Genomic DNA, 14,829 nt, shown 5'->3' on the forward strand with positions numbered 1-14,829 from the left:
TGAGAGGGGAAAGATATAAAAGAGACCTAAGGGGCAACGTTTTCACGCAGAGGCTGGTATGTGTATGGAATGAGCTGCCAGAGGATATGGTGGAGGCTGGTACAATTGTAACATTTAAGAGGCATTTGGATGGGTATATGAACAGAAAGGGTTTGGAGGGATATGGGCCAGGTGCTGGCAGGTGGGACTAGATTGGGTTGGGATATCTGGTCGGCATGGACAGGTTGGACCAAAGGGTCTGTATCGATGCTGTACATCTCTATGACTCCATGACTCTATGACTGAATGGCTTGCTCATGCTCCTTTTTTCTATGTTCCCGTGTGTAGGACAGCTTTAAGCAGTGCTGACCTCACTCAAATGTGAGTCCCCTTACTGCCATTCTAGAACTACTTTTACTTCAGGAATGTGAACTACTGTTGTTTAAATTAGCAGACAGCATGAAGCTTGCATGATGTTTGCATTGGAAAGAATGGCGCAAATTAATCATACATCACAATCCCCCTTCCTCATTCCTTGCTTTCCTATAATTAACCTGGCTCCAAACACAGTTGAACAGTACAACTCAATTGTTTAGTTGCATCCAGTAACTGATACAATTAACTGTGCTATGACTAAGATTAACAAATGCTTCTTGTTTCCAGCAATGGAATTCCATGAAAATCTGAACAATATTGGAGTTAAAGAAGGCCTTAAAGGAAGAAAACTGCATAAAGCTGTTGAGAATTTTACTTGGAACATCACTATTCTTAAGGTAATTAATTACTAAGAATATTGTTAATGTAAGACACTCCTGATCAGCAATGAAATTTTCATAAGACATAAAGTATCTTCATAGAATGTTGTAATTTTAAACATGTAATCATAATATCGGCACTGCACAAGGGAGGCCATTCAGTTTGTCATGTTTGTGTGAGCTTTCTGCAGGTATAGCCTTGCACATTTGTCCTTATAAGAGAATGATCTTAATCCCTCAGCCTCAATTGCACCTACCTCCACCATTCTTTCAGGCATTGCATTTTGGGTCCTAACTAGTCATTACATAATTACAATCTAACACATTGTCACTGATTTTTTTTGCCACTTATCTAAAATGTGTTCTTTGGTTGTGATCCTTCCACCAATGAGAAGTTTCTCCCCATCTATTTCCTCCAGACCCCTCATAATTTTTAATACCTCTATGAAATCTCCTTTGAACCTTCTCTTCAAGAGGAAAAGTCCCAACTTCTCTGATCCATTTACACAACTGAATTCCCAGAACCATTCTCACAAATTGTTTCTGTACTCTGAATAATGTCTTCACATCCTTTCTAAATTGTGAGAATCAGATGCAGTACTTCATTGAAGACCGAACTAGTGTTTGATATAAGTTTAACATAACTTCCTGCCTTTGTACTCTGTGCCCCTACTTTAAAACTACAGGATAATACATGCTTTATTAATAACTCTACCAAGCTTTCTTGCTTCTTTCGATAATATTTGCACATTGACACCCATGTGTCCCTGTTCCTATACCCCTTTAGAATCGTGCCATTTATTTTATGCTGTTTCTATGTTCATCTTTCGAAAGTGAATAATTTCACACACCTCTACACTAAATTTCATTTTCCACTTGTCCACCCCTTCCACCAATCTAAGTCCCTTTGAAGTTCAGCATTATCCTTCTCACAGTTCACAAAATGACCAAGGTTTGTGTTGTTTTCAAAGTATAAAATTGTGTTCTGTACACCAATGGCTAGGTTATTACTATATCAAGAAGTATAAGCAATCTAACACTGAATTAGTCTGTAACTCTACTCTAATCTTTCTCCAGTCTCAAAAAAACTGAGAAACAAAATGCAATTTTTAACCTAGTTAGATTATTGTGTGTTTCGGATGTGCTTGCATAAAAGGATCATTAAAACTATAGATTATGTTCAGCATAAATTTACTAGCAGGATGCCAGAGATGGGGAACTCTTTATGAAAATGCAAATTAAATACTGGAGCCATTTCCAATGCAGAACATTAAATGATTCAAGAGAGCCTTTCAAAATAATGAAGGGTTTTGACAGATTGAATAGGGAAAGATTGGAGAGCTGTTGACAAGGAAATATCAATGCAAAATGATCACTAAGAGTGTGAGAAGAGATGATAGGAGAAAAGTATTTACACAGAGGCATGACACAACAGAGTTTTATTTTCTGTAAGGATTGGTTGAGGCCAATATCATTTTAACTGTTCATTTTTGAAGCATATTTGCAGATATAAGACTATAGATATTGAAGTAGGGAATTAATTTTTATTTGTTGCAGCAAACAGTCAATGCAAAAGCAATAGGTTAAGTGGCCTTCAGCATTGTAAATATCAATTGTTCACAATGTTCATGACTATGATGATGATAAAAGATAACCTTTTCCATAGCAATAGCAGTTAAAACAAACCTCAGATTTCTACTAAGAAAAACATGTTAGCATTATGATGAATAATCTCGAGAACCCATAACGGTTACAATTCTTCACTGAAATCTCTTTACATTTATTTAGGCCTGTGAGCACAGAAGGTTGAAAATAATAATGAAAGTACAATGATAGTGATTCACCCGATCTGTTAGAACGGAATTCTAGAAAAGTAGCCCCAGACCAGAAAGAGTTTAAAGATGCTGCTTGCTTATTTCAGAGGTCACACTAAATTTAATTTAATTTTTTTGTCATTTAGCATAATAGAACTACAAAATTATGATGAAGACATTTAATGGTATGTGTAGAAACAATTGCATTTCACAAAGGATTCCGGAGATTAAAACAACTAAACATAACAATATGATACAAAAAGGATTCATATCTGATAGCATTTGGAGCTTTCCATACAATTATATTGGTCAGGAGAGAAGAATAAAAGTAATTTGTGACCTGGGAAATGCACTGTTTTAATGTGTAGCCTAGCTTAATGTAGGTTACCTGAGGATTTTCCAGCTAAACAACAAATATCTCTCATAATGAATGCACACAAATCTGCATATTTGAATCATGTCCTTTCCCCAAGTGAAAACCACATTCATGGTTAAAGATAATTGTTATCATAAGGCCAAAGATTATAATTTCTATTGCATCAATCATCTGTCAAAATATTTTAAAATTAATCTTCAGTTTTACTTTCATTAACCTATATTTAGAGATGAGCATTTTTTTAACATTAAAATTTTTGCTTTATTCTGAAAGATGCTAGTGTATGATTCCAGAGACACTTCAGTACCTTATGTAAGTGCCATATTTTTTCATGAACAAACTCAAATGATGTTAGCAAGCTATTTGATGTTGGAGTACATCATAATGTAGCCCCAAAATACTCGTACCTTATACCAAAATGGTTCAGTATTCTAAATGGAATCACTAGGCAAGGATGAAAATCTGATTTTCTTTTCTCCCTACCTTAGAGAACTTCACACCACTGTCTCTGCTTCCTCAGCTGAAATCAACTTGGCACAGATTAAGGCCAGGGGTTTTGCCACAGCAGAAAGCATCTCTGTTGCTGCAAAAATGCCATAAGAAGTTGGGGACTCTAAGTCCCACCTCAAATCTGGACTTTCTCATATTCGTTGGGGGGAGGGGCAGAGAATATTGGAGGTGGTCTCTACTTGCACACACAGACAGCCCTTGGATGCAGCTGGTTATTTAAATGATCAACCGCCTTCAATGAAATCTGGTTGTGGATCCCTGGAATGTGGATTTGATTTGATTTATTATTGTCACATGTACTGAGATACATTGAAAAGTGCTGAACCTTCCATAAGTACATCAAGGTAATAGAATAGATAGCAAAATATAGTGTTACAGCTACAGAGAAGGATCAGAGAAAGGAAGGGTCGGTAGAATAATGGCAAATGAGCATAGCTTGGCACAAGGAGTGTGAGGGACCATGGAAGGTACATGCCATGGGTTGGCTTGGAACAATACTAAAAAAAAGAGAGAGCAAAAGAAATTATTCATGTTTTAATCTTTACTTCTGAATTTTCAACACAATGTCAGAGTCCCTATGCAGGCAGCTGCCCAGCCCATATTAAACACGCATTTTACATTTTAATGGGTGTTTATTTTCTGCAAGTTACCTTCTGAAAAATGTTCCAATAACATTTTTTAAATAATCTGATTTGTGCAATACATTTATCAGAAAACAGATTTTTTTTTGTTTTCACGATCATATTTTCAATATATTTGCTCTGTTTCCCAGTACGTTTTCACATTTCTCTGCCTGCTTAACCTGACATATATGCAACTGAAAAAGAAAGTGCATACTCTTGTGCAACTTGCTCAGCAGCCAAAGCTACACTTCTGCCATCCTAGCAAACCAGTTTTGCAAAATCTCATTACTCAAAAGTATGATGTTCTCGTTCATTGAAAAATCTGATGTTAATTTGTAACCTGTGGTGGTTAACAGTTACCAACATGCCAAGTAATTTGTCAGCCTGAGATCAGAACATTGTTCTTTACTTATAGTGAATCCTAGCATGTACAAAACATAATACAAATGATGTCAGTCATTGACCCTGAAATCTAATCCATCTACTGATTTCTACAGTCATTAAGTTCTACAGCACAGAAAAAAGCCCTTCAGCCCATCCCATCCCATGCCAGTCAAAAACATTCACCTAACTATTCTATCCCATTTTCCAACACTTGGCCCATGACCTTGTACGTATTGGCATCACAAGTATATATCTAACTACTACTTAACTGTAATGAGAGTTTCTGCTTCTGCCACTCTGTATGCAGTGAGTTCCAGATTTCCACCCCCCATCCTCTTGGTGAAAAAGCTTTTCTTCACATCTCCTCTAAACCTTCTGCTCCTCACCTTAGATCTGTGCCGCATGGGCATTGATCCCTCTATCAAAGCCAAAAGTTTCTCCCTGAATACTGTATCAGTGCCCCACATAATTTTGTACTTTTCAATCATGACCCCTCTCAATCTCCTCTGCTTCAAGGAAATCAATCCCAGTCTGTCCACTCTCTCCTCATAACTGAAACTCTGGAGCCCAGGTAACATCCTGATAAGTCTCCCCTGCACTCTCTCCCGGGCTATCACATCTCTCCAGGGCTATTGCATCTCTCCTATAAGATTATAAGATGTAGGAGCAGAAGTAGGCCAGTCATCCAATGAGATCACAGTTGATCTGATAATCCTCAACTCCACTTTCCTGCCTTTTCCCAATAACTCTTGAATCCCTTATTGAAGAAAAATCTGTTTGTCTGTCACAGGTTTGTATACTGGATCACCCAGCCTTGACAACCCTCTATGATAAAGAATTCACACATTGACTACCCTCTGGGAGAAGACATTCTTCCTCATCTCTGTCTTAAATGTGTGATCCTTTATTCCAAAATTATTCATTCCCCCAAACTGACCTTTACCTATTCTATTATCTACCCCACTGTTCTGCTGTCTCTTTGGGCTTTATCTCCACCTATCGTTTACTCTTCCCCCCTTCTCTCCCCCACGCCATGCCATCTTCTACATAAATACTAACCATTTCCTAGCTACCAACAGTTCTGAAGAAGGATCACTGGACCCACAATATAAACAAAGGGCTTTTGCCCGAAACGTCGATTTCGCTGCTCCTTGGATGCTGCCTGAACTGCTGTGCTCTTCCAGCACCACTAATCCACAATATTAACACTCAATTCTTTCCATAGACCTGCTGAGTTTTGCCAGCAATTTCTGTTTCTGTTACTATTTAGTAACTACTTGCTTAACTCTGCAACTTTTCAATTGCTGTTTAGATTAAGTGGTCTATGATTTCTCTATTGGTACCACATCTTTTTTTTGTGCGTGATTCTGCTTCTAAACCCTGAAGTAAAAGTATGGGTGCACAGAATTATTGATTGCACTGATCCCTTTATCTAGTGCAGTTCATTTACCATATTCACTTGATTAGAAATCCATGTATGTTCTTTCTTCTCCCTTCACAGGTATAACTTTTATAACAGCAAACCACACAGCTTGTCAAAATATTCATCACATAAAACAGAACTTGTAGTTGTAGGTTCCACACTGATAATGGAGGCTGGAAACTCACGATTTTGTTGGAGAAAAGGCAGTGGAGTGGCCTAGTTAAGTTGTACCTACAGAGCACCAACATGGATACAACATGACCACCTTCTATAACCATCCTATGATTTTAACATTTTTTTCTCTAGTCAATTAACTGCTGTGGAGAAAGTGCGGACTGCAGATGCTGGAGATCAGGGTTGAAAAGTGTGGCGCTGGAGAAGTACAGCAGGTCAGGCAGCATCCGAGGAGCAGGAGAGTTGATGTTTCAGGGCTTATGCTCAAAACATTGATCCTCCTGCTCCTCAGATGCTACCTGACCTACTGTGCTTTTCCAGCACCACACTTTTCAACAATTAACTGATTTGGTCAACTCATAATACTAACCATATGATAATTACAGCTGTAGCCTATCTTGATTCACCTATCCAGAGTAATGTTAGATGCTGCATCATACTTAAACCCTCCCCACCCCAAAATTATTTCTTCAGTGATTCAAGACCTTTTGTTTTCATATTCTAAACACCCTGACATCTATTAAAAGATTAGCTTTAACATTTGTGCACATGTTCTACTTCTAATTTTTATGTTATTGTACATTTAATTTTTGCTTTGTCATACATGTAATGTGTCTCCATAAGATCTCCTCAGGACTATCTCCTGTCCAAACTAAAAAGCCCATCTTTTTCAAGTTCCCCAAATTTAGACCAGTCACCCAAGAGATTCGTCCTTCTTTGCACAGACTCAAATATTTGAGTGGTTCACTTGCTTCCTGACTAGAATTAAATGTAATTCATGATATTTGTTTGATAATTTCTAACTTATATTCAACTATTTTACCTGCTTAGTTTGACGATCCATCAGTTTTGTTAATCTGTGTTGGTTGGAAATGTTGCAAGTTGAATCTTCTAACACACATACCTATGTCTCTTTCAAGTTTATCCAAAGCTATTTCAGTACCATTCATGAACTTTCTGTGTTGTTCATTTTCTTTCTCATGTGCAATATTTTATACTCCTGATTTTAGATTCCTGATGAAGGGCTCCTGCCCGAAACGTCGATTTTCTTGCTCCTCTGATGCTGCCTGACCTGCTGTGCTTTTCCAGTTCCACTCTAATCTTGACTCTGATTTCCAGCATCTGCAGTCCTCACTTTTGCCTAATATGTTGTACTTGTCTGCCTTAAATTCCATCGGCTTTCTCTTTTGTCCATTCAAGTATTCTTTTCATCTCACTTCTTAACCTTGGTACTGGCCTTGCCATTTTGGTGTAGTGTGGATTGTTTTCAAATCCAAATCAGTGATATAAGTTAGAAACAGCAATAATACCAGTTCTGCCAGATAATTAAATGGAGCTAATGTCATTGAAAAGTCAATGCAATTTGGCACGGTGGCACAGTGGTTAGCACTGCTGCCTCACAGCGCCGGAGACCCGGGTTCAATTCCCGCCTCAGGCGACTGACTGTGTGGAGTTTGCACGTTCTCCCCGTGTCTGTGTGGGTTTCCTCCGGGTGCTCCGGTTTCCTCCCACAGTCCAAAGATGTGCAGGTCAGGTGAATTGGCCATGCTAAATTGCCCGTAGTGTTAGGTAAGGGGTCAATGTAGATGTAGGGGTATGGGTGGGTACGCTTCGGCGGGGCGGTGTGGACTTGTTGGGCCGAAGGGCCTGTTTCCACACTGTAAGTAATCTAATCTAATCTAATCTAATCAGTATTGAAGAATGGTTCAATGATGTATTTTCCCAGTGGGAAGCTGCTATCACAGGGGACATTGTTTGGAGAATTGGGTCTTCAGTACTGTGGAGAAAGTGAGGACTGCAGATGCTAGAGATCAGAGTGGAGAGTGTATGGTGCTGGAAAAGCACAGCAGGTCATGCAGCATTCCTGATGAAGGGCTCCTGCCTGAAACATTGATTCTCCTGCTCCTCGCATGCTGCATGACCTGCTGTGCTTTTCCAGCACCACACACTCTCATCTCTTCAGTATTATGGTCTTACCTCCAATGTGTCCACTTTGATTGTATTGTTGTTGACTGTTAGCATAAGGAATCAGCGCCTGAAGTCACAGTGCTAAATATTTTGTGTGTTCTGTATCTCTGGGGTTTGTATATGTTGTACTTATTCAAATAATTTGTTTACTTAAAGCTAATTAATAACTAATTCACTACAGGGCCAAGCTGATCTATTGAAACATGCTAAAATTGAAGCTTTGGACAACCTGAAGCAAATTCATTATGCTGCAGTATCTTGTGGTCTGAACAAACCAGGCACTGGGAATGCAGAACCGTCCAAGACGAGACGAAGCCTCGAGGCAATACCTGAAAAAGAAAGTGTCGATATTGGAGCTGGAGACCAAGTCGCTCAACCTCACCAGGATACAACCACTCAAAAATCTCTCAAAGCTGCCAAATGAGTACGTCCAGTATAGAACATTTGGATTGCATTTCAAAGCCTTCTTGGTTGGTTGGTTGGTTTTAGTATTTTGTAAATCCTAAGGCACAATTCTGAAGGCACAGAATAATGTGACAAATAGAGCAATGAATGTAACACTTCTCCAAGTGAAAGTATACTACTAGTGGTGGAAGTATGCTGCTTCAAAGAAGTAGTGGACTTGCCATTAAATGTTCGTCTGCCAAATTAATATGTATATATGATGTCACAAAGAATTAGTTGAAATGTAACTTTTTTTCTAGTAATTTATGCTGCCATTTTACATTCTTTTTGTAAATGTTATATTTCTCTAGATACTTAAAATTCATGTCTTCATTTGATTGAAAAATCGTTATACAGAAGAATATGTAAAGTATATATAAATACAATGAGGTGTGTGTCGTTATGCTACCCAAACATTGTAAAGCTTGTTGAGCCATAAATGGAAACATGTATTATTGATTGTGGTCACTGAAGCTTCAGTGCACTTTATGAAGACCATTAATCAAGGGAAAGCTGGAAAAGTTTTGTTGTAAAATCTGTTCCTTCAGCGATAGTTGTGAATGTCAAAAAAACATTTGAAGTCCTTGTACCCACCTTCTGGCAGCAGCAGCTTATAGCAGGTTGTTGTATATAGTTTCTATTTTGTGAAGTGCAACTAGAAAAGTTAGGCGCATTAATTTCCACAAGAAAGGATTTCTATGCCAGTAAAGTTGGTAATACACAGGATTGCCAGCCACCATGACCTTGTTTAATGTAATGATTCACTAGGATGGAAGAGAGAAATTTTTACCTCTGTTTCTCTTCTGGCCCTTAAATCACCAAAACAGTAGAGAGTCAACAAATTATAAACAACATTGCCACTGTTGGATGACCAATTAAACTGGTTTGGTTTGTTCAGAGTGAGGCAGAGATAAAGTTTACATTTTTTTCTGAAACAAAGACCATTTGAAGCCCATAAGAGTGAGTGGTCTAGTTTGCAAAAACGTCATATGTTTTGCCACTGACTTTTCTCAGATTTCTAATTTATATTTTGATTTAATTGAATCATAATTTATGCTTATTCTGTTGCTGAACTTTAAGAAAATAGCTTTTACAAAATCTACTGTTGTAATCCATCCAGAAATGAGCTCGTGCATGCAAGAAAATGATACAGATTCCGAAATATAAACAGTACACAGTGATCCTAAATGCCTGAATCAAATGTTGTTTCAAATCTTCCATAGACATTTGGTTTTACAAATTCACTGACATCTGTGTAAAGCAGTTAAGTGTAAAGGGTCGATGTAACCTTTCCCCAATACCGCCCCCCTGCTCCTCCCATAAACTACCAGAAGTTTTCTGTTCTAACCAATTAGGCTCTTAAACCATTTTTTGCAGTGAAAGGGATCATTTTCCTGTTCTTGCCCCTGTCATAAAGATTTGTCTTCATCTGATGTACCACAGAGCAAAGAATGTGGACTCTATTATGTATATAGTCATCTCTGCCCAACCTTTGTTAAGCATTGGTAGGAATTTTTTCCTTTATACTAAAGAGAATGAAAAGAGAATCTGTCCTGTGATGTCATATGCTCGGTTTCATTTTCTTGCTTGCCTCTCACATCTGCATACTTTCAGTATAATACGGCAAACAGAATTGTACACAATTTCCTTGCATGACAATACCAGTGCCTTGCATACATACATTGTTTCATGAGAATCTCTACTTGATTCATCCATACGTCCTTACCAACCTCCCATTTTATTTTACAGCTGCACAGATTGAATTGTTTCAGTGAATTATTCCCCAAAACCCCATATTATTCTATCGTGTTGTACTCAAGATATTTAGTTTTTGCTTCCACTGTTAATTTCCCTCTCTAATTTTATTATTTTGTAATTATCCACATTAAATGTAATTTGCCATTTATCTTCCCAATTTAAGGAGGTAATTTTATAGTTACAATGAAAATCAGCAGGTCTGATAGTATTTGTGTGGAGAGAATCAGAGTTAATGTTCCAAGTCAAATATGATTCTTTCCCATTACTTACAATATAGGACATTTTGCCTCTGAGCAACTGATCCCACTCTCTGGTATCCCACTAGTGATTGCTTTTGGGTTCACACAGCTCCATTCACAAACTCTATTTGCTTTTTCCGGTTTAACAATTTTCAGTCCACCTTAGAATGTATGACTTCCTCCCTACAATGACAGCATCACCAGCTTTATTGGTATGTTTTAAGCCTAAAAATCACCTTGGCATAACACAGCAGTACATTTAAAAAAAATAAGAAAAAGGATCACATTACATGATGAACACTGGGAAGCACAGAGGATCAGAGTGACCTTGATGTGCATGTCCACAAGTCCTTTAAGGTAGCAGGATGGGTAAACCAAGATTAAGAAGGGATATTTGTCTTCATAGCCAAGGCATGGAGTTGAAGAGCAGGGAGATTATGCTGGAACTGTATATAACATTGATTAGGTCACAGTGAGGGTTTTGTGTGCACCTCTGGAATCCACATTAAAGGAGGCATGTGATTGCACTGGAGGTGATGCAGATCTGTAAAAATGATCACTGAATGACCTATCTCATTCTGAGTGATCACATTGAATCTCCCTCCTGATGAGAGGGTGCTGAGCTTCCCCACTCTGTTCTCCCCAAGAAGTCAGGTCTTTCTAAAGGATTGAAGGTTTAAGGTCCTGCTGCCTTAATATGAAAATATCCTTAAGAAGGACTGAGTGGGACAAAATAAATCAGAATTATCAGGATGTTGCCTGAGCTGGAAAATTTCAGTTATGAAGAGAGACTGGACAGACTGAGGTTGTTAGACCAAAGGAGATTGAGAGGATTGGAATGTACAAGATTATGGGAGGCATAAGTAGGGTAGACAAGGAGAAACTTTTCCTCTTGGTGAAGGGATAATGATCAGGAAACACAGATATGAGATATGAGGCAGAAGATGAGATACATTGACCTGTGAAACATTTTTGTGATGTCATGTGACATTTGCTAGGTTATGTGAGGAAACTTTTTTTTAACCCAAAAGCAATTCTGGAACTCACTGTCTGAGTGTGGCAGAGGCAGAAATCCTCATAACATTTAAGAAGTATTTAGATGCACACTTGTGATGCCAATGCATACAAAAGGACCAAGGACTGTAAAATAGGACTAGAATAGTTCAATGTTTTTGACTGGTGATGATTCAATGGGCCGGAGGGCTTTTTTTGTGCTGTACACCTGTATGATTGTATGCATAGGGCCTTTGATCAGCTAAAGCAGTTTTCAGAAAATGAAGCACTTTTGAGGTTTAGTCATTGTTGTATTGTAGGGAAACTCAACAAATAATTTGTGCACAGTAGGGTACCACAGACAACAGTGAGATATATTGACCTGTAAAACATTTTTGTGATGTCATGTGACATTTGCTAGGGTATCAGGTTTTAATATGGAAATTATGTGCCCACAAGAGAGGCTAAACGTGATCTGAGTTTAAAATTTCACTTGGAAGACAGTACCTCTGACTGTGCTTTCATACGTAATATCTTGAAAAAAACATGTTTGCTTTACCTCAAAGATAATTGCAGAAACACAATAAATATAACGCCTTCAAACCTTGCTACTTTTTGCCATAACTAGTTGTATTCAGTTTTTTGGATTCATTACAAAAGTGTCATGTGAGGACTTTGTGTGTTGCTTATACCGTAGTTCCATCCCACCTCCCCTCCCCCAACCCCCGCTAATCCAGGGTCACCTTGTGCATTTGTTTCACTCTCTCCTGTCATGTAGAATGTGCTGTAGATTCTTTATCAGTTTGGAAAGCACATGTTAATTTTAAGTAAGTTTTACAATCTCAAATTAAAAAAACAACATTGATAGAAGTTGACCTCAATCCAATAAATCAAATTAGAATTGCATCATTCAATCGTAGAATTTTACAGAACAGAAGAAGGCCATTCAACCCATTGTGTCTATACTGTCTCCTAAAAGAGATACTTAGCTAGTCCCAAACTCCAGCTCTATCTCCCTATCTCTGACAATTTGAATTCAGAGGGTCAGGCATTCATTCCTTGAAACTTGTTTTCCTCAACTCAATGCATTTTGCTAGCTGGACCACAAATGAATCTCTTGTTAAGGTAGAAAATGTTGCCTTTGACTCCGACATGATATGTAGAATAACCCCACAGAAAGCTGATTTTATTCATTCAAGGAAGAGGGAGCATCAGACCTTTTATAGATTTGTTACATGACTGGCTTCAAAATTCAATCACAACTTGACTGGATCACCCAAGAAAAGATAATACATGTAAATTGCTTTATATTGCAAATTTTTAAATTTCATTTAATCTCTCTTAAGATGCAACTGCAGTATCTGTTCAAAATTCTGCATTATTATCACCTGGTCTAAACGTTGTGCTTTGACTAAGTTCTTACTTGAATAAGAGGCTTTTTTGAGTTGCAAAATACACCTTGTAAAATACAACTAAGAGGGATTCAGAGTGCTGTGGAAAAATTAATCAGTTTTAATCAAATACCTTATCTTTTGCTGGCTTTGAACGTAATGGAGAATATTTATGGTTCCTGAAAAGTACAGAAGAAAGCTGCTATATAAATAAACCATATTACACAGGAAGATGTTTGCAGTTGGTCAGCACATCAAGGTTTCTGTAACACAAGTCTCTCTGCGAGAGGACAAATAAATGAAGGCATCCAGCCAAAGTTCAGGATTGATTTTAAGATTGATGCATCCTTAAAAACTAAATTTGTTCACCCTTTTCAGACCCAATGTTCTTTGTATGTTGCAAAAATCAAATGTATATATACGTATAAAATCAAATCATCATATATAATTAAAAATTATCAGTCTGGATAGCACCAAAAAAGACTATTATGAGGCCTAGTAATCTGAATTAGAAAAACTGAGTCAATATAAATTAGCATGCAGAAATATTGCTGATGTTTTCAAAGGATTCATGTTGGAGGGAATGCTTGACTTACTCCTCTTGTAACTATTTGTGATATGAAGTCATGAAGCTTCCATTTGTTCTCTCCTCTCAGTAGCACTGACTTTGTAACTAATGGAGCCATTTATGATTTCTTACCAACCGATTATTTCCCCCATGCTTTATTTACTCTTATGGGAACAACTGGATTGAAAAACCAAATGCCAGAATTTTGCGTAGAAATGCGACAATGTGAAAACTGTGTTTTTTTAATTAAAAATATTTTGAATTCAACTGTGCTGTTTTAATACAACATTCATATAATATAAAATGAAAGATCATATTTGTAAGAATAAAATGCTGTTTTCCCAAAGAAATTGTTTAAACATTTACTGACCCTAACAGGTACATCACACAATTATTACAAATAGAAAATGTTTATTATTGAGCAACTGTTATATTGGACTATTGCCATGATGAGCATGTTAGGTCAGTTGGCAAGATATCTAGCGTGTGGTTAAGAAGAACAGCAAGAGTGCATTTGTTCCAGCTGAGGTAAGTTTGGGAGCTGCCTCTTCAACCTCAATGGAAGGCAATGATAAGCCACAACTGAAAAAGCTGCCAAGAAAACAGCTCATGATGAAGAACCAGAAGACAATGAAACCAGGACTGACATATGGTTATAGTGTGTATGGATGAATGAAATGAATTGCAATGATCTGCTAACCTAAAGCAGCATAGCAGCATGCAAGATGACTAATAGGAGATTCTGATATCAGTGTTGGAGAAAATATAGTCTGCCAGGATTAATCAAGAATTTATGAGAAAACAAATGATATTTGATTTCTTAAGATGGCAAGGAAGAGGCAATTACTTTCTAACTCCATTTGCAATCTAACAAGTTAGATTGGAGCCATTAATAGTTGCTTTGTCTTGCTAAATGGAGAATGCCTCCTCCATAGATGAGTTAATGTTATTAGTCACTCATAAGATTTTAAGAATTTTTTTAACGATCATTTTACTTATTGTGCATGTAATTTGAATTTTCAAAAATATGGTAATGGTTGGTCCCTGGGGAGTGTTGCTGAACAAAGAGATCTAAAGGTGAAGGTGCATAATTCCTCGAAGTCATAGATAGACAGGGTGGTTAAGAAGACATTTGGTATGCGTTCATTGGTCATAATATTAAGTATAGGAGGATGGCATGCTGTTGGTTGTAGAGGACATTGGTGAGGCTACTTTTTAGGATACGGCTTACAATTCATGGGTGGCACGGTGGCACAGGGGTTAGCACTGCTGCCTCACAGTGCCAGAGACCCGGGTTCAATTCCCGCCTCAGGCAACTGACTGTGTGGAGTTTGCACATTCTCCCAGTGTTTGTGTGGGTTTCCTCCCACAGCACTCAAAATGTGCAGATTAAATATTATTAGGTGAAGGGGTAAATATAAGGGAATGGG

The 14,829-nt window shown here is 37.8% G+C and overlaps 1 protein-coding gene across 1 annotated transcript in view; it reads left to right on the forward strand.

The window, feature by feature from the left end:
* Positions 1 to 13,703, forward strand: part of plcl2 (phospholipase C like 2) — a 278,448-nt gene extending 264,745 nt beyond the window's left edge. Inside the window, exons 5-6 of the mRNA XM_072575710.1 lie at positions 643 to 752; positions 8,188 to 13,703. Coding sequence (XP_072431811.1) covers positions 643 to 752; positions 8,188 to 8,430 — 353 coding nt within the window. The 3' untranslated portion in view covers positions 8,431 to 13,703. The remainder of the gene's footprint in view (positions 1 to 642; positions 753 to 8,187) is intronic.
* The last annotated feature ends 1,126 nt before the right edge of the window (positions 13,704 to 14,829 follow it).

This window comes from Chiloscyllium punctatum, chromosome 8 (genome assembly GCF_047496795.1).
Source record: "Chiloscyllium punctatum isolate Juve2018m chromosome 8, sChiPun1.3, whole genome shotgun sequence".
Lineage (NCBI taxonomy): Eukaryota > Metazoa > Chordata > Chondrichthyes > Orectolobiformes > Hemiscylliidae > Chiloscyllium > Chiloscyllium punctatum.